This window comes from Paramisgurnus dabryanus, chromosome 12 (assembly GCF_030506205.2).
Source record: "Paramisgurnus dabryanus chromosome 12, PD_genome_1.1, whole genome shotgun sequence".
Classification (NCBI taxonomy): Eukaryota; Metazoa; Chordata; class Actinopteri; order Cypriniformes; family Cobitidae; genus Paramisgurnus; species Paramisgurnus dabryanus.
Genome location: NC_133348.1, coordinates 18,237,331 through 18,261,812, shown reverse-complemented (window position 1 = coordinate 18,261,812; position 24,482 = coordinate 18,237,331). Strand labels below are relative to the sequence as shown.

General features: G+C 36.5%; 2 protein-coding genes across 3 annotated transcripts; one reads left to right on the top strand and one right to left on the bottom strand.

Moving 5' to 3' along the window:
* Positions 1 to 47: 47 nt before the first annotated feature.
* Positions 48 to 22,426, bottom strand: itpk1a (inositol-tetrakisphosphate 1-kinase a). The gene is made up of 11 exons (XM_065256956.2): positions 22,063 to 22,426; positions 21,871 to 21,967; positions 19,653 to 19,677; positions 14,938 to 15,063; positions 14,471 to 14,588; positions 6,253 to 6,351; positions 6,118 to 6,158; positions 4,276 to 4,441; positions 3,126 to 3,193; positions 2,739 to 2,901; positions 48 to 1,905 (listed from the first exon to the last, which is right to left on the bottom strand). The coding sequence occupies exons 2-11, from the start codon at positions 21,963 to 21,965 to the stop codon at positions 1,610 to 1,612; spliced, it is 1,197 nt and encodes a 398-aa protein (XP_065113028.1). The 5' UTR covers positions 21,966 to 21,967; positions 22,063 to 22,426; the 3' UTR covers positions 48 to 1,609.
* Positions 22,427 to 22,790: 364 nt separating this feature from the next.
* Positions 22,791 to 24,143, top strand: LOC135737792 (lysosomal enzyme trafficking factor). 2 transcript variants are annotated; one of them, XM_065255692.2, is made up of 2 exons: positions 22,791 to 22,925; positions 23,324 to 24,143. In XM_065255692.2, the coding sequence occupies exon 2, from the start codon at positions 23,339 to 23,341 to the stop codon at positions 23,765 to 23,767; it is 429 nt and encodes a 142-aa protein (XP_065111764.1). In that variant the 5' UTR covers positions 22,791 to 22,925; positions 23,324 to 23,338; the 3' UTR covers positions 23,768 to 24,143. The 2 variants fall into 2 exon arrangements, with proteins under 2 accessions (XP_065111764.1, XP_065111763.1); XM_065255691.2 differs by having other exon boundaries at positions 22,831 to 23,035.
* The last annotated feature ends 339 nt before the right edge of the window (positions 24,144 to 24,482 follow it).

Here is a 24,482-nt window from a genome sequence, read left to right as displayed (position 1 = left end):
CAAACTGTGTTAAAACAGCAACTTTACCACATTTGTCATAACGATAAACTGTCGCAAGAAGGGAGTTTACAAGAAAAACAACTACATAAAAATCAACAGGTTTCTCCAGATATGAAATGGTTACTCTATTAAACATCACCCTACAATCTGTGTTACATGTTTCTGAAAAGTAAACACAGCTCCAGATTCAGTTTTTAAGAGTTTAGTTCTCTAGACCACCAAGTTTGTCATACTTTTTAGAAGCATTAATGTTGATTAGGCACTAATGTCCTTAAAAGTGCAGCATCTAACAGTAACAAAGCATGACACTTTTCTTTCAAGTTATGTATTTCATTAATGTACCAACATACTAACATTTTCAATTCAAATTTTTGTAAATAAAATTCAGTGCAAATCGTTTATAAAAAATGCAAACATACACAATATAACCAAAAGTACTGGGATGCCCCCTTCTAATGAACAGGTTTGATTACTTCAGTCATTTCACTGAACACAAATCTCAATGCTACAGCATATAATGATATTCCTGAAATGTGTGTGCTTCAAACGTTATCCTAGAAACCAAACGACTGTGGGCCTGATCCGCACCGGATCCACACCAAAGTCATCAGGTCTGGGGCCTCATTTATAAAGCGTGTTATGCACAGGTTTGATCATAAAGTGTGCGTACACAAAAATCCACGGATAAGTCCATATTTATAAAAACTGTCTTTGCAGGATTTGTAAAAACAGCTGAGCAGACGTACGCACTTTTGCTTGTTTGATTGCTGCAGGTTTTTGTTGCTCGAAATTGGGTTTAAACATTGACAAGCACTCTTTTATATGTCTGTGACATTTATTAGGCTTCGTTTAAAGGTGAGGATCTGAAACTGCTCAAGTTCAAGATCATTTGTGTTTTATAAATTTCACATCTGAAAGAAAGGGGTACGCGCATTTTCTGTGAGTCTGTGCGGTTTATGAATCACACGTATGCATTTTTGATAAATTATCGTTAGATCAAATGTAGGATGGTTTCTACGAAGCATTTTATAAATGAGGCCCCTGGTGCGGGTCTGGCACAGATCCGGCACACTCGTCTGGGAGAAGTTTGAGAATGATCCTTTCTTATTCTAACATGACAATGCACCATGCACAAAATGAGGTTCAAAATGAAATGATTGATTCAATCTGGTGTGGAAGAACTTGACTCGTCTGCATAAAGCCCAGACCTAAACCCAGCTGAACAATTTTGGTATGACTTGCAGGCTTTGAGCCAAACACTCATCACCCAAACCCATCAATGACTTGTACACAGAGTTACAGTCATTTCAAAACAGATAAAGGCCCTTACAAAACTTGTATAGTATAGCATTAATATTTGTTTTGATATGAATTACTAGAATAAATAAAACATGTTTATTAGAAGGGAGCGTCCCAATACGTTTGGCTATATAATGTATATTTCTTAAATTAGGTTTCCCCTTCAAACATTCATTTAAATTAATCAACTCTGAGAAAACAATCACAACACATTAAATCATGGTCAACATTCACATAAAAAAAATTGATAAAGCAACATCATTAAATGAGGGTTTGTATGGTAATCATATAATCTGTTTGGGCCACAGTGTCACTGTGACGAAGTCTCAGCTGCTGATAAACTCGATCTAGCATGCTGGTGAAACTTTGGAGCCCTGCAAGCCCCGCAGCAATTCAGTCCCTTATGGGAGTCTCTTTTCATTCCCTCGCTGTCCATCAACCAGCAATTGCTTTCATTTCCCAGCTTCCCACTGGCCACGGATGGATTCTGCGTTATTCCGTTCGCTTTCGGATGACCGCATGACGCTCCCTTAGACGCCTGACTCTGCAGGACGCTGGTGATGTGCTTCAGCAGGTCATCAAAAAACTCCGGGACTCCCTCATAACCTGGATGATAAATGATGGTAATTTCAGATTACAGGAGTTGTGTAATGGTGCTGAAAGGGATGAAGAGCAGATTTATAAAATAGCATTAAGTGAGGACAGATATCATCTGTTGCTGTACTCTTGTACTGTCGTGGGACTCGTTGCACGTACCGCTGAGAGATATCAAAGGGCCTTTTACCTGCTAGATACACAAGGTCACCATAGCAACAAGCCAAGAGAAAGCCAGGTGGCTTTTAAAAATGCTGTAAGCGCCGACAAACACAGCTGTGTCTGCAAGATACTATTAGAGTCTGCTTCAAATTTATTTTCACCAGTCTATTATAAATTTTTCAAACCTCCCTCTGGTGAATGAGTAAAATGATCAATGACAAGCTGAATGAAGGACAGTCTTAAAAAGAAAGATTTTATGTGATGCCATAGAAGAACCATTTGTGGGTCCCCAAAGAACCTTACAGTCAATGCTTATTAAAGAATCCTTTTTATAGTCTGAGAAACCTTTGTGCATATACTTTGAACCATACAGCCTGACAATTAACATTTTAGAAACGTTTATTTGAACATCTTCACTTTTTATTAATAGTTGTAGTGACTATAAAGTAATTACGTATCCTCATACTAAAGAATTTGAATAAATAAACGTTTAACATTTATTAGGGTCCGGTCGCTTCTGTGTGACTCCCTACTGACACCATGTGGTCTGTCAGCTTTTATGCACTGCTGATTAAGAAAGTATCAAGGATTAGGGTTCACTGCATAAAGATACAGCATGTACATGTAAAGACACACCCTAGCATCCTTCTGTTTCGTAAAACTTTCAGAGAAAGCGCACGTACCAGGAAAAGCATTGATATCGATGACAGCGTGCTGGCCCGTCTGGTTGTTGATAATGATGTCAATCCCAAACAGAGAAATGCCGAGAGCCTCTCGTAACCTTTTGGAGATTTTTTGAATGACGTCATTGTTCGGTTCCCAGTACTGACCCTCCATGTTGTCCCTCTAGAGGAAACCAGAAATAGGAAAAACATGTAAGAAATGCTTTAGTTAAATATTTACTATAATTATTCATAGCTTCTACCGAGACACATTTGATTTGTAAAACCAAAAAATCTGGTTATTATAGCCTTTATAACAAAACAGTTTTTATTAAAATGTCGAAGGTATTTAAAAAAATTACTTGATGTAAAGGGAACAATTTTACTTTAGTTTTAAACATGACTTACATAGGTCAGATGAGAAGATGACTCTGGTTTGGACACATGGTGACTGTTGAAGGATATAGATCTCCTGTCTATGCAAGAAAACACAAAACTATTGTTTAGGTTTCCAAAAACAAAACAAAAAAAAGTAATAATGGTAACCTAAACTTATCATGATTTTTTTTTTACAAATCTGTATGCATTCCTTTACTCCATTGTCTTACTGTAAAGTCATAAAATCCTATAGACAAATATTATAACAGTATCGCTAATAAATAATACTGTTATAATAAACTGCTAATACACTGTGTGTCTCAAAAGATGCTTGTTTGGCAGAGCTATGAATTCACGAGTTTGCATTAACATGTGATCAACAGGGAATGAGATTAAGTATATTTGGTATGCTGTCCAAGGGGAGGGCTCCGAACCTATAGGACTCCGCCCTCTTTAACTGGGATAGATGTACTTGCTGAGAATGAAATTTTTTATTTAATCTCCATTATAAACACAATGGGGCAAGTGTGGATTAGATTGACCATCATGAGGCATCTGACATCTAAACCATTCTGACATCTGGGAATGTCAAATTATTTTGAGTCGTTCATTGAACACATACCATGTCAAAAAAACTAAATAAACCACTTTTCAAGAGAGGAAAAGAATTTGGGACTAAACATCACTAACATATGTCAACATAACGTCCCAGACAGGGTAAGAGGCCCTAGACATCAAACAGAGTTGCTCACGAGTGCCATTAATGTCAATCTCACCTCGTCCCTGATACAGCTTTCAAACATAAGGTCACCTTATAAACAGACAAGTTATGTTTGTTAAGATATAACTCTGGGTGGATGGCTTGGAGACCAGATGTCTAAATTCCTTGACGTGGTACCCTATAAAGCGATTTTATTGGCTGTGATGGTGCCTAAGTAAACTTGTGTCCCATCTTGTCACGCACATTGAGTGCAATTTGTTCATTTGTCTGTATATCCACGTGTGTTATGTAAATATTTAACGCTTAAAACTAAAGAATGAAAGAAGTATAGGAGCTATTTGATTCTTACATTCTGATTAGTTGAGCAAGAAAACATATTGGTAAGCTGTAATTACGTCAAATGCTACATCATTTTCAATATAATGCATTTTTTATAGGATGTAATGTAAAGGAACAGACCTGTGGGTCCAGAAGGAAAGTTTCTAATTGAAGGCCGCTGTACCACGCTGTAAGCCTCTCCCACTACGAACACCTTATACAGCACTGCATTATGGTTAATGAAGCTCTGGATTACACATGGGGGCTTGATGTCTTTCAGATCTTCTTCACTAAAGATGATGGCCATCTATTGAACAGAAACCGAATAAGCAGTTCACAAGACATTCCCGAGCATGTGAAAAATATATATGGATTGTTTTAATGGTCATTAAATGTATAGAGGCAACATAAAATGCATAGTAAACCTTGTATTGTGAAGTGTGGTTACATAATATGTACTTGCACAACACTAAAATTGCCACATATGAAATCCCCAATCTATTTTCAGTGTTTTTTTTTGTGCCCTTCCCGATAGCTAAGCAAACCTTAGGCTGAATGTCATAAAAACCATGACAATACGCTTGATCATTTACACCTCACATTGTCAACACTGTGAAACAAATGCACTAGTGTCTTTATTATTCTGAAGGAATGTGAATGATCTGAGACTTTAGTCACTGATAAAGATACGGTCTCCATAGCAACAGGCCAAGAGGCGACTACGCACCCCTGTTAATGATCCACGAGGACAGCAGGAGTGCCTGTGACTCAATACACAAAGAGCTTTGACTTTACTCACTAATGTTCTGTGTAACAGAACACGTGACAAAATAAAAGTCATTTTATTTTAAGTGCGGTGACTGAAATGAATCAACATGCCCTTAAAAAACAGAAGTGACCACGGTGTTGTTGAGATTATACAGAAAATATACAGTACAGTGCATTTCAAAGTTATAAAGTCCAAATCTGGTCTCTCACTAAATCACATATCTGGCTTCATTTGATCTCTGTGACACTTTTAACTGTGATAATAAATTATATTAATGAGACATTAATGATGCTTGTTAAAAATTATTAACTAACATCATGTACTTTCATGTAACAGATATGAAAAATCAATAAATATAATATCTATCTTTTAACTAATATACTAAATAATAAAGCATTTACCTTAAAGTAAACCACCACCGTTTTTCAACGTTTTACTATGTTTTAACCTCAACTTAGATTAATTAATACATACCCATCATTTTTCTTTGCGTGCACTTTTAATCTTTATACAGCACTTCTAGAATGTGTTAGCATTTAGCCTAGCCCCATTCATTCCTATGGCTTCAAACAAAAGTTGTATTTTGTGCCACCATACTTACTCGTGTAACTACTCATGTAACAGTTTTTAAATACGGAAAACATGGAAGTGTTTGGTGGCTTCTAAATTCATCCCTGTTTGGAGCCATAGGAATGAATGGGGCTAGGCTAAATGCCAACACATTCACGACACGCTGTACAAAGATTGCATTCAGAGTGCATGCCTTGAAAAAAGATAGGTATGTATTAATTTGTCTAAGTTGAGGTAAGAACATAGTAAAATATTGAAAAACGGTGGTGTTTTCCTTTTAGTAGGGCACAAGTTGATGTCTTTTTTTTAAACACTTTATTCGTGTTATAATCTAATGCAATGTAAAAAATTATGTTGTTATCACATTAAAGCACAAAATGCACTCATTTTGTTGTGAAAAGTATTAGATATGTTGAATAAAATATTATCTAACATGACATGATCCAAACTTGGAATATGATATGTACCACATTAGATCAGTACCACAAGCTTAATATATATTTAATCATATATTTTTAATTATTAACTCATCATGTCAATAAATAAAGAAAAACATTCAGTGAGATTCCAGGCCCTTATTGAAAGTGGCATGATAATAAAGAAGAGTAAAATCTATAGTGACAATGTCCTGGATGTTTTCTTACCTCATGGGAGTTGATGCCATGAGCTACTTGAGTTTTGCAAACTGAAATGAAACAACATTTGTGTAAAAAGCTGCATCATTCCAGGATACATAAAGAAATATAAAAAACACAAGATTTTGAATGGTACAAACTCACTGAAAGGAAATGTTATTCCATCTTTGGGAAGCTGCTCCAGGGTCTCTGCTCTGCATTCACTCTTGAGCACAATGAAGGGAGGAGAGCAGATCCTGTCATCTACAAAATACACACACAGATTAAGAGAAAGAGATGAGCATTGATGGTAAAGACAGATGTTACTTATGCACTGTAAAAAGTAAAAAGTTGGATCAACTTAAAAAAAATCTAACTTTTTTCATTTAAGTTGAATTCTTTAGGTGTTACCAATTTAAGCAATTTGAACCAACTTTTCACTTTTTACAGTGTGTGTAACATTTGAGATATACAGTACATAATTTTAAATCGGTGCTTTCGTCAGATGCTTTTAAGCAACGCCACTCAAAGTACGTGTATGGCAAATTTTCATAGACAGCGAATCTTTTGGCATTGCTAACATTAGATAAAACTAGGCATATCTTTAAATTAATAAAAATCTGAACATCTCTCTATTTTCTTTTGTGTCATCTCCTTGTCTCTTGGCACCTTATTGATTTAAGCATGTTTGCTTACATACTCATTCTGACTGCTCTTGTTTCCGAAAGTCTGGTGTGTTTAAACCCCAAACTGTTTTCTTTGATGTGATTCATTTTGTTTTCATCTTGTTCTTGTCTCGTTCCTCTTTTCTCAAACGCACACACAACTGAATCTGCATCTTGTTGAGATTAACCAGCACACTATGAACATATTGCCTTGTAGACAGTACAGTTTGTCTGCGTTCTGATTTGTAACCGGTCCACATTTTAAGCAAGGTCTATAATTTCAACAGGACAAATTATTACTGGATCTATGAAAACATTCACAGCTGAAGCACAGAGATATCGGTGAAGTTTCGACTTGCTTTTGATCTACAAACATGATTTTTCCATTATAAACAGTATTTTACATTAGCACATAAATTCATACAAGTCAAACAATACAGTAATGTGAATGATGTGATGTATAAAGATATGGCTTAATTGTTATTCGTTATAAACCCAAGCACAAACTTGCACTGTAAAAAATGCATGTGAAATCTACAGTAATTAACTGTGTTCATGCACAGCAAATAACTGTAATAAAGTTCACAGTGGATTACAGTGCATTCAGTGTGAAATTACAGTAGTGTTTAAACAACTGTAAAAATCACAGTATTTAACCTGCAGCCATTGACAAGTAACTTACTATAGAAAAAAAACAGTAGTTAACTGGTAGCCATTGACAAGTAATTTACTGTGCTTTTTTCTAAAGTAAGTTACTTGTCAATTGCTGCCAGTAAATTACTGTGAATTGCTGTGAAATTACTGTGAAAAATAATTGTGAATGTTTTTACAGTGTGCCCAAACCAAGCCAACTGACTTATACTATATATAGTATAGCTTGACTGAAAGCCAGTGTTTCATAATCAAACACTAGGACCACAACGTGTTGATGTCATTTACTCACATGGTGAATACATGTAAGCAATAGATTAGTTCATGGAAAATATGTGAGACTCATTTTACTAAATCGGTCATCGATTGCGTTTGCTGATAGTGTTCAGCATGCAGTTGTATTAGGCAAGTGAATTATTTCAAAACTGGATCTTGTGTAATAGACAGGCTATATAAGCTATGTTATCTTTACCCAGAATCCCTTGCAGTGTTGTTTTATAAGTTAATAGCCATAGAGGCGGTTGCCTGGTGAACAGATCCAAGAAAATAGTCACTCCTTTTGTATCCTAGACAGAGTCCTTTCTTTGAGACAGAGGAAGCAATGAGGCTGATGGTTAACTTCAAACTAACCCACAGCTGAGATTTATGTCCCCATGGGTCCCTCTGGTACTGTACAACACTGAATTGCACTTCTTATAGTTCTTCTGGCTTTCATGAGACAACAAATACTGTAATAGGACAATACAGTAACTTTCCATATGAAATAGCTGTCCATGCTGATTGGTTAATGCACAGCTTTGACTTTTTCAATTAGCTACTTTTTATACAACTTATTGCATAGTTATATATCTGAAATCTTCATCTTTATAACATCTACAGTTTTTCTGAATTGTTAAGCTGGATATTTTGAATAAGAGAGAGAAATTTGAGAAGTAATCCCTTCGGCACTACTCACACTCACTCACAGCTGGTTATCCAGCAGGGCCTCTTGCTCTTTCTGTAGCCTGTGAATGCATCATGCAAGCAGTACAAAGAATGAACAACTCAGCAGCTTTAGGACATAAGCCCTCCATAAGCCTCACACTTCCCCTGTGGAAAGGCCAAATTCTGCCCTTCTTGTGTTAGCTCACCTCTACAGAATAAAGGAGTATCTAAAGGTCTGGGGCCGTATTCACAAAGAATTTTAAGGCTAAAAGTAGCTCCTAACTGGCGAATTTAGGAGCAACTCCTAAAAATAATGGGCGTGTCACTCCTAAATTTAGGACTCCTAATTTTTTTCACTAAGAGTAATTCACAAAGCATTTTAGCCCTAAAAGTAGCACCTAAGTCTGGGACAGCTTAAAAGAAGTCGAGAGGACTCCTAACTCACTTAGACCTATTCACAAAGGATCTTAAAATGTCTTAGGTGCTGATCCTCCTTAACATGGACAGTTTCACCAACTCAAAAAAATTGCACATACTTAAAAGCACACTTTAATGTAAGAATATTGTTTATGACATTTGTTTCATAATTCATTACATTCATGACAAGCAGGAAGTTTTTTAGAATTACATGAAACAATAATGAAATTAAATATTTAATATTATAGGCATACCTGTTGCCATGCTAGTCTGTTTAAAGGCTGAAATCTCAACCCTCTACTGCGATTATAATGCATATACCACCGCCTCTGGCATTCGTCCGGGGTCCGCGACACAAGCGGGAATGTTGCATTGATCTGCAACAAATCCTCTCCCCAGTGATGCGCGGGTTGATCCGAAATGAGCGGATGCATGCGGTCACCCGCGGTCACGAGTCATCCAAAAATATTTTTTATGATATTCGGGTCGCGTTCGGTCGGGTCGTTTGAAATAAAGATGGCAATTAACTATTAAACAATTACTACTTGCAAAAAAAAATGCTGGCCAGGGAGCGGGTCGGATACACTATTTATTTTTTATTTTTTGCGGTCCGAGTTGCGAGCGGGTTAGTTGAAAACGTTGGTCGGGTGCCAGTTGTTTTGTACATTGACCCGCGGCATCACTTTCTCGCATGTCTCACGCTTAGTTTTGCTTGATATCTCAGTGCCGAATTTCCCTTTTATTACGTTTCTTTTGTCCAGCACCAACTGGGCCAGTAGCAGTAACTGATCCTGCATCCATTTGGGCTTTCTTTTTCGTTTTGGCGAGTTCCACCATCATTTATTTATTACATTAGGCAGGCTTCTTTAATATGGGCAACATTTCCTTGCTTTAAGTAGTCTATTTAGGCTAATAGGATGTACATTAATCAAGCGAGTGTTAATGTAATGTCGTTTTATTATTAGGCAATTGGCGGTTTTCATTTGTATTAGGCTTGATTTAATTTAATTTAATTCACGACTTTTCTTTTATATATGCATTTCGATGGCATTACTATTATTATTATTTTGTATAGGACACAGACATATTTCGATATTGTAATTCCATGATTTGGTGCGTCTGTGTTATGTTCCGCATGACAGCCCTGTCATCTAACAACCAATCACCGTGGTCATTGCGAGGCAGCTCGTGCATGAGAATTGACGTCATCCGTAGCAACGAAGACTCACTCTTAGTTTAGGAGTTATCATTTTTCCTTACTAAAAGTAGGTCTGAAAGGCGTTGTGAATAACTTTTAAGAGAAAACTCCTAGCTAAAATCTTTTAGTGCGATTTAGGAGTACTCTTAGTGATAAGATAAAATGCTTTGTGAATACGGCCCCTGGTTTACAGAAACCTTTAGCACATGTAGAAAAACTGTCACAAGACTGAGGAATGGTTGACAATGCAAGCAATGTTACTCAAGTTCAGATTCATTGTTACCGATATTCAGATTCAATGTTATTGATGTTCAGATTCATTGTTACCGATGTTCAGTTTCATTATTACTGAACTTCAGGGGCCGTATTCACAAAGAATTTTAAGGCTAAAAGTAGCTCCTAACTGGCGAATTTAGGAGCAACTCCTAAAAATACTGGGCGTGTCACTCCTAAATTTAGGACTCCTAATTTTTTTCACTAAGAGTAATTCACAAAGCATTTTAGCCCTAAAAGTAGCACCTAAGTCTGAGACAGCTTAAAAGAAGTCGAGAGGACTCCTAACTCACTAAGACCTATTCACAAAGGATCTTAAAATGTCTTAGGTGCTGATCCTCCTTAACATGGACAGTTTCACCAACTCAAAAGCATTGCACATACTGAAAAGCACACTTTAATGTAAGCATATTGTTTATAACATTTGTTTCATAATTCATTACATTCATGGCAAGCAGGAAGTTTTTTAGAATTACATGAAACAATAATGATATTAAATATTTAATATTATAGGCATACCTGTTGCCATGCTAGTCTGTTTAAAGGCTGCAATCTCAACCCTCTACTGCGATTGTAATGCATACCACCGCCTCTCGCAGTCGTCCGGGGTCCGCGACACAAGCGGGAATGCTGCATTGATCTGCAACAAATCCTCTCCCAGTAATGCGCGGGTTGATCCGAAATGAGCGGATGCCTGAGGTCACCCGCGGATTTTTTACGGTCCGACTTGCGGGCGGGTTAGTTGAAAACGTTGGTCGGGTGCCGGTTGTTTTGTACATTGACCCGCGCATCATTGTCTCGCATGTCTCACGCTTAGTTTTGCTTGATATATCAGTGCCGAATTTCCCTTTTATTACGTTTCTTTTTTCCAGCACCAACTGGAACAGCAGCAGTAACTGATCCTGCATCCAGTTGGGCTTTCTTTTCCGTTTTGGCGAGTTCACAATCCACCGTCATTTATTTATTACATTAGGATTCTTCAATATGGGCAACATTTCCTTGCTTTAAGTAGTCTATTTAGGCTAATAGGATGTACATTAATCAAGCAAGTGTTAATGCAATGTCGTTTTATTATTAGGCAATTGGCGGTTTTCATTTGTATTAGGCTTGATTTAATTTAATTTAATTCACGACTTTTCTTTTATATATGCATTTCGATGGGATTACTATTATTATTATTTGGTATAGGACACAGACATATTTCGATATTGTAATTCCATGATTTGGTGCGTCTGTGTTATGTTCCGCATGACAGCCCTGTCATCTAACAGCCAATCACCGTGGTCATTGCGAGGCAGCTCGTGCATGAGAATTGACGTCATCCGTAGCAACGAAGACTCACTCTTAGTTTAGGAGTTATCATTTTTCCTTACTAAAAGTAGGTCTGAAAGGCGTTGTGAATAACTTTTAAGAGAAAACTCCTAGCTAAAATCTTTTAGTGCAATTTAGGAGTACTCTTAGTGGTAAGATAAAATGCTTTGTGAATACGGCCCCAGATACATTGTTATCAATATTTAGATTCAATGTTACTTAAGTTCAGATTTATTGTTACCGATATTCAGATTCAATGTTATTGATGTTCAGATTCATTGTTACCGATGTTCAGTTTCATTGTTGCCGAAGTTCAGATTCATTGTTACCGATGTTCAGTTTCATTATTCCTGCAGTTCAGATATCAATATTCAGATTCAATGTTAATGATGTTCAGATTCATTGATACCGATATTCAGATTCAATGTTATTGATGTTCAGATTCATTGTTACCAATGTCTGTTTCATTGTTACCGAAGTTCAGATTCATTGTTACTGATGTTCAGTTTCATTGTTACCGAAGTTCAAATTCATTGTTACCGATGTTCAGTTTCATTATTACTGAAGTTCAGATACATTGTTATCAATATTCAGATTCAATGTTAATGATGTTCAGATTCATTGATACCGATATTCAGATTCAATGTTATTGATGTTCAGGGGCCGTATTCACAAAGAATTTTAAGGCTAAAAGTAGCTCCTAACTGGCGAATTTAGGAGCAACTCCTAAAAATAATGGGCGTGTCACTCCTAAATTTAGGACTCCTAATTTTTTTCACTAAGAGTAATTCACAAAGCATTTTAGCCCTAAAAGTAGCACCTAAGTCTGGGACAGCTTAAAAGAAGTCGAGAGGACTCCTAACTCACTAAGACCTATTCACAAAAGATCTTAAAATGCCTTAGGTGCTGATCCTCCTTAACATGGACAGTTTCACCAACTCAAAAGCATTGCACATACTTAAAAGCACACTTTAATGTAACGTTAATTATATTGTTTATAACATTTGTTTCATAATTCATTACATTCATGACAAGCAGGAAGTTTTTTAGAATTACATGAAACAATAATGATATTAAATATTTAATATTATAGGCATACCTGTTGCCATGCTAGTCTGTTTAAAGGCTGCAATCTCAACCCTCTACTGCGATTATAATGCATAGGCATAGGCCTATACCACCGCCTCTCGCATTCGTCCGGGGTGCGCGACATAAGCGGGAATGTTGCATTGATCTGCAACAAATCCTCTCCCCAGTGATGCGCGGGTTGATCCGAAATGAGCGGATGCCTGAGGTCACCCGCGGTCACGAGTCATCCAAAAATATTTTTTATGATATTCGGGTCGCGTTCGGTCGGGTCGTTTGAAATAAAGATGGTAATTAACTATTAAACAATTACTACTTAAAAAAATGCTGGCCAGGGAGCGGGTCGGGTACACTTTTTATTTTTTATTTTTTGCGGTCCGACTTGCGGGCGGGTTAGTTGAAAACGTTGGTCGGGTGCCGGTTGTTTTGTACATTGACCCGCGCATCATTGTCTCGCATGTCTCACGCTTAGTTTTGCTTGATATATCAGTGCCGAATTTCCCTTTTATTACGTTTCTTTTTTCCAGCACCAACTGGAACAGCAGCAGTAACTGATCCTGCATCCAGTTGGGCTTTCTTTTCCGTTTTGGCGAGTTCATAATCCACCGTCATTTATTTATTACATTAGGATTCTTCAATATGGGCAACATTTACTTGCTTTAAGTAGTCTATTTAGGCTAATAGGATGTCAATTAATCAAGCAAGTGTTAATGTAATGTCGTTTTTTATTATTAGGCAATTGGCGGTTTTCATTTGGGTATTACCTTGATTTAATTTAATTTCATTCACGACTTTTCTTTAATATATGCATTGCGATGGCATTACTATTATTATTTTGTGTAGGACACAGACATATTTCAATGTTGTAATTCCATGATTTGGTGCGTCTGTGTAATGTTACGCATGACAGCTGTCATCTAACAACCAATCACCGTGGTCATTGCAAGGCAGCTCGTGCATGAGAATTGACGTCATCCGTAGCAACGAAGACTCACTCTTAGTTTAGGAGTTATCATTTTTCCTTACTAAACGTAGGTCTGAAAGGCGTTGTGAATAACTTTTAAGAGAAAACTCCTAGCTAAATTCTTTTAGTGCGATTTAGGAGTACTCTTAGTGAGAAGATAAAATGTTTTGTGAATACGGCCCCAGATTCATTGTTACTGATGTTCAGTTTTAATGCTATTAATGTTCAGATTCATTGTTAACGATGTTCAGTTTCATTGTTACTGAAGTTCAGATTCATTTTTATCAAAGTTCAGTTTCAATGTTATTGATGTTCAAATTCATTGTTACCCATATTCAAATTCAGTGTTATTGATGTTCAGATTCATTGTTACCGATATTCCGATTTCATGTTCCCGATGTTCAGTTTCATTGTTACTGAAGTTCAGATTCATTGTTACAGATGTTCAAAATCATTGTTACCGATGTTCAGATTCATTGTTACCGATGTTCAGATTCATTGTTACTGATGTTCAGATTCATTGTTACTGATGTTCAGATTCATTGTTACCGATGTTCAGATTCCTCCCTAACGATGTTCAGATTCCTCGCTAACAGTATTCTGATTCATTGCTAACTGTATTTGGATTCATTGCTAACAGTGTTCAGATTCATTGTTACCGAAGTTACAGTTATTAAGATTCAGGGGCAGTTTCCCGGAAAGGGCTTATCCTAGTCCCAGACTAAAATGCATGTTTGAGCTGCCTTAATTTAAAACACCCTGTACTGACATATCTTAATATATATCAGTGCCATTGTTTTGTCTCATGATGTACACTACCATTGTTTTTCATTGCTTTATTGCTACTTCATGTTTGTTTCTGTGGAGACATTTGTGTTTCTGCTGTAGACAGACCTTGCATGGAGTCTTCAATTTTATGGATTAGCTTGTATGACTTGCATCTGTCCAGCAGGGTACGTATGGCCGGAAGAGGATCCAGAATTACAGTTTCAGGGTGAGTGTCTATGTAGTCCTTGAAAGAGATTTGAAACACTGACAATTCATTCACTGACTTTCCTGCGTATAAAGTAATTAGGTAGCACATTGCTGTATGGTAAGTATTATACCTTTTAATGGAGTAGTTTACCCAAAAATGGTGCCCATTGACTTGACCATAGTAATTTTTTCCTCCTATTAAAAAGTCAATAGGCCCCACTTTTATGGTGGATTACTTCTCTAAAACTGTGCCATAAAGAATCACTTTTCACAAATTAGAGAGACTATTTTAGTCAGTTCATGCTCTTGCTCTTACATTCTCAAATATTACTGTTAATTAAAGAGCATGGCAATGTATTTCTTTTTAAGTGTATGTGCTTATTTACCTGAACACCTTGTATGAGTAATCTGGACTCTGTGACATTCTGGTCAGCATCAACAATGTGGTCAGTCAGCTTATGGATGATGACATCAAATGGACCCTGCTTTTCTATTGGCTGGGTCAGATCCAGCTAGACCGGGGAAACAAGATCAAAAGCTCAGTAAACATCCACAAGCCATATTCAACAACCTTATACTCAATGTCAATTTATGAATAAAGGATTTTTTTGTGAACACACTACATAATATAATATTTATACTATATTTTAGGTATACTGATATGCTTCTTAGTAAATTCAATTGAATAGGTTGAGAAAATGGGTTCAAGTGGAAAATGATTACTATTATGTTTAGAAATTCCAGTTAATCCAGTTTCTTTGAACTTCTGACAGCTCGAGGGGTTTACATGCTGGACAGATGGTAGATGCTAATTGTTAGGTGTGTGGTGCAAGACACACAAACAGTGTACTGCTAATAAAACTAGAGAATGTAGGACACAATGGGATGACATTTGAATAACAATTGAATATTCAATATGCACAGCACAGGACAGGGTTCATGGATCAAATGAATTCATTTTAAAGGTATAAGAGGTATAATAGTGCTATCAGCCACAGCAAGTCATCATCACTACTGCACAATCGCACTTTACATTACAGATTGTATATATTACCAGTATTACTTATCTTATCGTAAATTATGTGGAGAAGTCGTACCAAGCATGTATTTCGCCATATGGTTGCATACCAGATGTGATGGCTGTGACCAATAAAACGTATCGGCACACACATCTGCCATTCTGGGTATGACAGTACAACATGTTCTGAAGCCCATAAACGTCACCAACATTAAGAATGGCATCTTGGGGTAAACAACGGACAATGTTTAACCTTTGGGGAATAGAGAATATTTCGTTTGGATCTGACCACAAAGGCTCTTGGCAAAAGCCGGAGACGTGGGGGAGCATCCCTAAGTGCATTTTTATTTAAGTTCGGGTCACTCTATCACAAGCAAAACCAAATATAGGAGCACGACTTAGGGCCGAAGAGCCCACCAGGGACAGAAAAAATAAGTGATCCTAAGGGCTTATTTCTGAAATGACTCTGCTCGGAGATGACAATGTCTGGAAAGGTTCTCACAGGCAGCGCAGCAGAGGTGTTACAACAAACATGACAAAAAGCATAAAGATAACACAGTGACACATGGATTCCAAGACGTGCAGGCGGACGCATGATGATACTTCAAAAGACTACATCTTTTAGTGTATATACAGCTGATACACACAACATCTGAATGAGCCATGCTTAAGTCATGCTTAATTTAAACAGCTGCTTCGTTTTAAAGAAACATATGAGAAAAGATTCACCACCGTCTGAATATATAAGAACGATTCATTTGTGATATAGGAGCATCAAAATGTCACAATAATTTCAATCTTTGATATTGCCTTACCATAATTTTTTTTACAGAATGTACTTTACATCGCTAGGATGCAAAAGAAAACTACAAATGCAAAAAAAAAATAATAATAACTTTAGCTGGGTTTTCACAGACTGATCTTGCTAGTTTACCGTTCTTCTCTTTACATCTAATCAACTTCTTCCTGAAACGCAGAACTAAAGCTCTGACTTTGCTGTTGAATGGTGAGGAGCGTGTCGTCCTTACAGGTGTGTAAAATGTAAACTCAGGAGATAACGGAAAACAAGGTTAATCTACAAACAGTCCTTCCACGATTGTGACATTAAAGTCATTTTTTTCTGTAATGATGGAATTTTCTTGGTAACCAACTTGTTATCAGTCATAATTTAGTGATAAGTCTGGAAAAAGTGACTTTATGTCAGCACAATATTTAAAATGTCAAAAGGAAATAGTGATTAAAAATGAAAGTACAGAAAAGCAATATTTTAAAGTAAATAGCCCTCAGGTTAATTTTTTTAAATACCGCAAATTCATATTCAAGAATACGTTAAGTAGACCTATCTTATCTCTATGGTGATATCATATAGTTATTGAACCATATATATACTGCACTATGGAACTATAAAATATTTAAATAGCAAAGCAGAACACTTTGACCAGAGAAGGAACCACAAGATAATAAACAAACATTGATTAACAACATCTGCTATTAGAGAACCCTCCACACAAAACCATAAATCATACTCGGGATACTTAAGAAGCGCTAAAATATCTTTCAAGAAGTGATAACGTAAAAAGATGATGAACATTTTGTTATGCTGCCTCGTCGTGATTGATTTCATTGATCTGATGATTCAATAATGACATAATCGCATTAACTTCCACATTACTGACACACTAAAATCTAATGTGATCAGCCCACCGATTGTTTACTACGGAGTTAAGTACTTTAGTGACCGTATAAAATCTATGACTGGGCGCAGCTGAGTCTATTGTATGACATAAAAGCAGGTCAAAGTCTATCCCTCAGTCTCTTTGCTGTCCACACCCTAAACGGTGTAGATAGCAAAGAGGCATTTATTATACATCTGTCAGCTAGGGAGTGGAGAAAAGCCCTGGCTAAGTCAGAGTCTATAAAGCTGATAAATAATGGCACCTTGCTCTCTCTCTTCCATTTTAAACGGAGACATTGACACACATCTACCATCCTTTACACACAAAACACAATAAGGTGCAGGTGATTTTTGACAGAGCTCTCCTTGTAACTACAGTAATGCGCTTTACATGGCAAAATCGTAAAGTTTGTCCAGAAGCATCCAGTTACTGTAACCTGCTCAGTTTGTTATAAGAACTGTTTTAAGTATTTATCTTAGGGCCACATCAGTTCCTCTTTAACTTTACTTGAACAAGGTTGACAGAGGCATGTCCTACTGGAATGTGTAAATACTGTCTTCATATGTCCACTGTCAATATTAATACAAAAAGCCAGTCATTCGCTCCAATAAATAAAACCATGTCTCAGATGGGGTTGAACGTCTACTAGTGAAAATATTGTATAAATATATACAGTACTGTGCAAAAGTCTTAGGCCACCATCACCAGCTTTGTTGTTTTAGCAAAGTTTTAATGTCCATCCATATTTATTTTTCACTCTTTTTTAAGATACAAACTAAAATACAGGAAATATGTACACAAAATTAAAAACAAAACAATTTTCAGAACTAAATGTCTTCTTTAGGGATCAGTCAGTATTTAGTGTGACCTCTCTTGGCACGAAACACATCTTAAGCTTTTTTGAGGAGACTGAAGTCCTGAAGTCATTCAATTAGAATTAGAAATTAGGATTTAATTTCATTTAGGTTTAAGAGATCCTGCAGCTGCCTGCAATTGCTAAAGTGGAAGTGGAGTTTACCCTAAATATTTGACACTTCAGCTTATACTTTTATACTGTTTTTAATACTACATACACATTTCCTGTATTTTCTGGTTGTATTCTAATAAAGAAACTGAGAAATAATTAAATATGATCATTATAATATTGCAAAAACAACAAAACTAATGGTAATATAGTGGCCTAAGACTTGTACACAGTTTGTATATATTTGACAATTAAACGTTTAAAACTTAATGATCTGTGCTATCCATGCCTGCAAGTTCCAGCATCTTGTGTCTTTCAACCAAAGAAAATCAGATATTTCCTAAGAAATATGTAACACATTCAATATCACAAGTGTCCTTATATGATAAGTGACCTAGTAATATTTTTAAATAATTTATTTATGTTTAAATTACATTTTGAATCCAAGATTGTCAATGTGGGCCACAGAATGTACATAAGGAGCAGACAAACCAAAACCAATGCTTGTTTTATCTCTGTAACTCATGTAACTAATGATTCATCAATGTCAAGGTGAAACTAAGGGAGGATATTACAAATGCAACAGAATCATTCTTTAAATAGTAATAAAGCTGTTAAATAACTCGCTATCCTTCAACAAACATGGCGTGATAGCAATGATGTCCTAGCTCTAAGGAAGTCACGCAAAGCAGTTCTTCAGCAGTATTAAAGGACTAACCATTGTTTTTGTAGATTAGAAACTGCGGACATTTGTAGATGATAAAGGTCTGGACCCTGAAAAAGCCAGGTGTGTGTTAATATATCTATTTACGGTTCTGCTGCAATCATTACGGATAGATCAGGTTTAACATTTCATCCATGAACATCGGTGTCTTGACCGAAGCCAAGTATGATCCAGTAGATTAAGCAGGGAACAACGCCAGACCTAATGACCAAACGCTTTCACAATGCACTAATGTGCACAAATGTCCACAGCACTTCCTTAAAGAATTGCCTGATAAGCGGATAATGATGGATAATCTATCAAGCCGGTGGTTTAACTCAAGTGGTTCAAGCCTGATCAGCCTGATATGAACTGCATCGGGCAATTAAAAAACTAATCAGAGATTTTTATTGTCATTCATGCAATTTTGTAAAAAAGTTTATGTTACGCTATATTAGGAACTGTCTGGGAACCATTTTGATGATTATTCCCGCATGGGCAATCATTTAGTAATATGAGCATTATTAAATAATGCATGTTTCACTATATAAACTGCAGTTAAATTTTACACAAAGTATACTGTGACTGTCTCCAAGACCAAGACCTGTAACCAAGACTCTGGAATCATTTGCTTTTCTCCTGGATCCATTTTTTTTTAATTTATTAAAATGTCCTCCATAGGTATATGAGGTGTGATATAAAAAGCCATATTAAAAAGATCAACCATTAGGCTTGCTTACCTGGATCATCTCTATCCCTTGTTTCCTGAAAGACAAAAGTGGAATAAAAAAACGATTATTTTTTTATTGGTACTATATGTTTGCAATCATAGCAAAGATACTGAACAACATAAACAACATGGAAATATTAAGTATGTATGTAGATACACTCTAAAAAATGCTGGGTTGAAATTTACCAAAAATGTTTTGTATTTGACCCAACAATGGGTTAAAACATTAACAACCCAGTATTTTGCAGTTGAAACAACCCACCTGGGCTCATCCCTTTTTGACCCAATGCTGGGTTGAAAATAACCCAGCATTTTTTAAAGTATATGACATATTTTCTCAATTTGACTTTAAATAATTTGAAAACAAAACCAAAAAGCAGATATTCAGTGAGAAATGGAAGAAAATGTTGTTACTTGGCAACCTAAAGTGACCCTTGATACAAAGCAACTCATCTTAAAAATCTGGACTCCTGTCTCTCATCCAAAAAAGTGACAATCACATTTAAATATGATTCAATGAAAGTGTCACTAAAAACCCAGTACCAGTTTTTCAGCCTTTTCATTGTCGACTGAAGGCCTGAGGTGTTTGTTTCTAAAACCTAAAACTAAACATGTTCATCAAGTTTAGGTGAAATCCTCTACAAACCGGTTATTTACATCCTCACGTTTGATTACGAAACAAAGATCATGTTACGTTGACTCAGAAACGTCATGTAGCCCACGCGTGATACATCATCTACACGGACACACATCTACTATATGGCATAGGCCACCTTCCACAAACCAAACTAATATTTACTGATGACTCAATAGACTTTATGCTAATTATTTTGCTGAATATGTTATGCAACAAGGGTGATCCTGCAAACTCTAAGGAATTTGAGATATTTAGATATGTAAGCAATGTTATTCCTCAAGTTTTGGAATTGTGGACTGCACCTGATGCTTATCCAGGTGATCCATCAGATAACTGGACTCCAAACATGGTTTTATTATCACCTAATTACGAAAATCCCAGGACATTGTTATAAATGATAGTAACCAATCTCTTAGAGTATAAGAGAAGGGAGTTCTTAAATAACTGACAGGCAGACTGATCTAAAAGTTACGTAATTACCAATGTATGGTATCCCATACTTGGAATGTGACCTCTGCATTAACCCATCCAGTGAGTAGTAAACAAAGGTAATGCAAGTTGTGAATACATACACACCCGGAGCAGTGAGCAGCTATCACTGTAAGCCCTGCCTTGCTCAAGGGCATTTCAGTCGCAACCAGCAACCTGTAAGACTTGACCCGGCAACTCTTAGATTACCCAATTGACAGGCAGATTGATTTACTGTTTTGCTAGAAAGCAGAGAATATGTATGGGTCTACAGCTGAAAATGATCTCATTTCACAACTTGGTGCTCTAAGATCATGTACTGCTATACATGCTATAGTTTTCAAAGTGGACAAAATACTGGAGCTTGAGTTTTGAGAGTGGGGAACCAAACTGGAGGCTGCATTTCAGGCAAGAAAAGAGCATGAGCTCTTGAACGAGAGCTTCAGAGGGTCAATTAAGTGACCCAATGTTTTTTTTGTCTTATAAAAAAATTACATTTAGGCCTTATTTATGTGCAATTTATACAGATACCCCCTGTCTATTGTAAACATACTATTTCTGAGTCTGACTTTATTGTGACTTTAAAATGTGTAGCAAGTGTTGTGACTGTCCAGAGATTTTGCAAACAAAATCTTAATTAAAGATACATCCTGGAAAGATGACTACTCCATCACAGGGCACATTTAAAAATATATACAAATATAACCAATAAAAATTGTATATATGCATTATATTAACACAATATTGAAAAATGGTTTAGAAATTCTTTGAAAGAGTTGTTAGATCAAAACTTTTGATATAATCGATTTGTATTAGAACTTGGCACAAAGTTTTTTTTCTTCAATAATCTCAGACATTGGTTTAAGATTGGCTTGATGACAGTTAAACATATGAGGTAAGCAGTTGAATCAGTGTTTTTTTACTCGGCTCCATTACATTCATTATTTGTATCGTTCAACTATTTAGACAATCATTCATATAATCATTTTACTTTGAGACATTTTAATAACCAAAAAGGTCCAAAAAGAAATAAAGTGTATTATTTGTGTTAATTTGGATAAAGTGTTTATGGCATATTTCACATGATCATATGACGCGCGCTTGAGAAGAGCGCTTTACGCACCTGCACATGTCCACGAAAGTCTGGAAATTGAGTTTTTTAATTTTCTTCTCACTGAGCCAGTATCCAACTCTCTTTCCTTTTACAAAGGTCTGCATCTCTAAGTGGAGAAATTTCAGTTTTTTTAATACATAAAAGATATAAGATGTTTTTTACACAAAAGATGTAGCTGATGATGGAGATGTTTAAACTTACCTGACAGATTGACTATTAGTGCCGAATCAATGCGATCTACAAACACAGGTGTTGATCAGTATTGCCTTCCTTGTAAAGTCCCAGTACAGATCAAGACTATAGCAAATAGTCCATCCACAGGATCGCCAATGTCCTCCAGATCGCGCGTCCCTCTGCCTAAATAGTTGTTCAATTTTATGACAACTTCGTCACATTATTTATATGGCACCAAAACATATCGACACAACTAACACAGCACATCAGGACACATCACGGTATGAGACCGATGTATGTGTCCCTTGGCTAACCTCCGATGTTAACGCTTAAATATCCAAACTGTCCAATTTTTATTTAGCAATGCTGTTGATCAGCGCTGAAATGTTGATTGGCCATTTGGACAGCGACAAAACTTACTTGTCCTGACGGACACACCCTCCTTCAGAGGCGGGCTTAACCCTGGTAAGACTTCATAGAGCTCCAGAATTCATTCATTCATCCCCCACCGAAACTAGCAGTAACAACCCCCCATTTTTATTTTTTTACAATGATTTATGAAAATATATTTACAATTGACTGTTTAACTCTAATATTTAAATCAAATATATGCCCGAGTAGCGTAAAAATCTATGATGATTTGACAAAAATGCTGTACTGTTTGTTTTACAGTGTGAGATATAAATCTCCACGTATGTACCTCAGAGATCCTCATGAGGGCAGTAGAGTCCTTTGTGTGGCTGATAAAGTCACGCAAGCGATGCATCGAAATTTCCCGGATGTTGCTATTCCAGGAAGTAGGTCGTATGACAACAATCCTGTGACAGCGTTGGGTTTTGTGTTGAGGAACCGATTTAAACCGCACCAAATGGATTGATCGTGTGATCATAGTAAGTAACTGTCGTCAAAATCAACATCATGTGTTAGTCGATGTTGTAACGAGACGTGTCGTCATAGAGCAACAGTGCTAATGAGCAGCTTTGTACAAGAGTCTTCAATGGTTTGTAAGGTTTCTTGAGTTGGGTCAGAATCACTTCCTATTAGTTTTTTGAGTATGGAATCTAGACAAGATTTGAAGTGTTGCATACGTTTAAGTTTTTAAGAAGGGCTATGAGAAAAAAGTTTTTAATGTTAGATAAATTACACATACAAAGTGTTAACAGTTTGACTTGTTTGGTGAGACTTTGGCAGTAGTCATGTTATTGGTTCACATGATTTCATAACTATGCTAGCCTTTGATTTCTTGTTAATATTAACAGAATGCATTCTTGTTTTGTTTTTTTTACAGAGAAGAGCATGGAGAATGATGAATTTCCGTCAGCGGATGGGGTGGATGGGTGTTGGACTGTACCTGTTGGCCAGTGTAGCTGCAGTGTATTATATATTTGAGATCAGCCAAACATACAACGGCCTTGCGCTGTCCCATGTAGAAAAGGCAGCTGAAGGGCAACCAAAATGGACGGGAGATACTCCTTCCTCCGCCCCTTTGTCAACCTCATGGACATTGACTCTGAAAACAAGACTACTGCTGCTTCCCTTCTGGGTGTGGGCCACCATTTTCCTTATTCCCTACCTGCAAGTGTTTCTCTTTCTGTATTCCTGCACGAGGGCGGACCCCAAAACTGTAGGATACTGCATTTTGCCCATCTGCCTTGCTGTACTTTGCAACCGTCACCAAACTTTTGCCAAGGCTTCTAATCAGATCAGCAGACTGCAACTGATTGACACATGAAGTCATTGTTTAGGATGTGGGATCAGATTCCAGGGGCCATATTTTTGGTGTGTTAGTGTTTGGGCAATACAAAAATGCATTCATGAACAAGATTATAGATCTGTTGTCTATATGTGAGTTTTTGTTGTTGTTATGGGCCTTAAATGGGTGTAGTGTTTAAGTGCTTTACTGTAGAATAAAGGGTTTGATATCAGTTTTTATGCAGCAGAGGATTGGACCATAGGCTGTGTTGTTGTCAAACAATGCAAAGTGAATGTGCTTTTAAAGAAAATGGTTTTATAACCAGATCCAAGAGCTTCTTCTGTGCTGATTCTGTCTTGGAGTACTTTTTTAAAAGTTTTGATTTGTTTTAAATGAAATAAAAGTTTAATATTTACCTTTGTAGTTGAAGTTAAATTAATCAAACTAAATTAATGAGAATTGAAATCCACAATCTAAATAGTAGCAATCAAGTAATTGTCAAAGATGTCACCTAAAACATTGGAGGTGATTTTACATATCAAGGCAACTTTTTGCAAGGTAAGAAGAGGGGTTTGTCTTATAGCCATAAGGCTGTGAAATGTTGACAGATGTGCACTATATCCTACTTAAAAAGTTTGGGTGAATAACACTTTTTAGGGGTAAAGATTTTCTATGCCAAATCAGGATTTCAGATTGATACAATAATTAGAAATGTGCAGAAGTGTACATTTTTGATAGGAAAAGTGTAGTAGAT

Bases quoted from the DNA above. Each gene is read 5' to 3' on its own strand.
- LOC135737792 (XM_065255691.2), top strand. From the start codon at position 23,006: ATGAGCAGCTTTGTACAAGAGTCTTCAATG. The intron at 23,036-23,323 runs GTTTGTAAGGTT...TTTTTTTTACAG, and splicing joins TTGTACAAGAGTCTTCAATG to AGAAGAGCATGGAGAATGAT.
- itpk1a (XM_065256956.2), bottom strand. From the start codon at position 21,965: ATGCAGACCTTTGTAAAAGGAAAGAGAGTTGGATACTGGCTCAGTGAG. The intron at 14,589-14,937 runs GTAAATAAGCAC...ATCTCTTTCAAG, and splicing joins TACTCATACAAGGTGTTCAG to GACTACATAGACACTCACCC. The intron at 1,906-2,738 runs GTACGTGCGCTT...TTTATCATCCAG, and splicing joins CGATATCAATGCTTTTCCTG to GTTATGAGGGAGTCCCGGAG.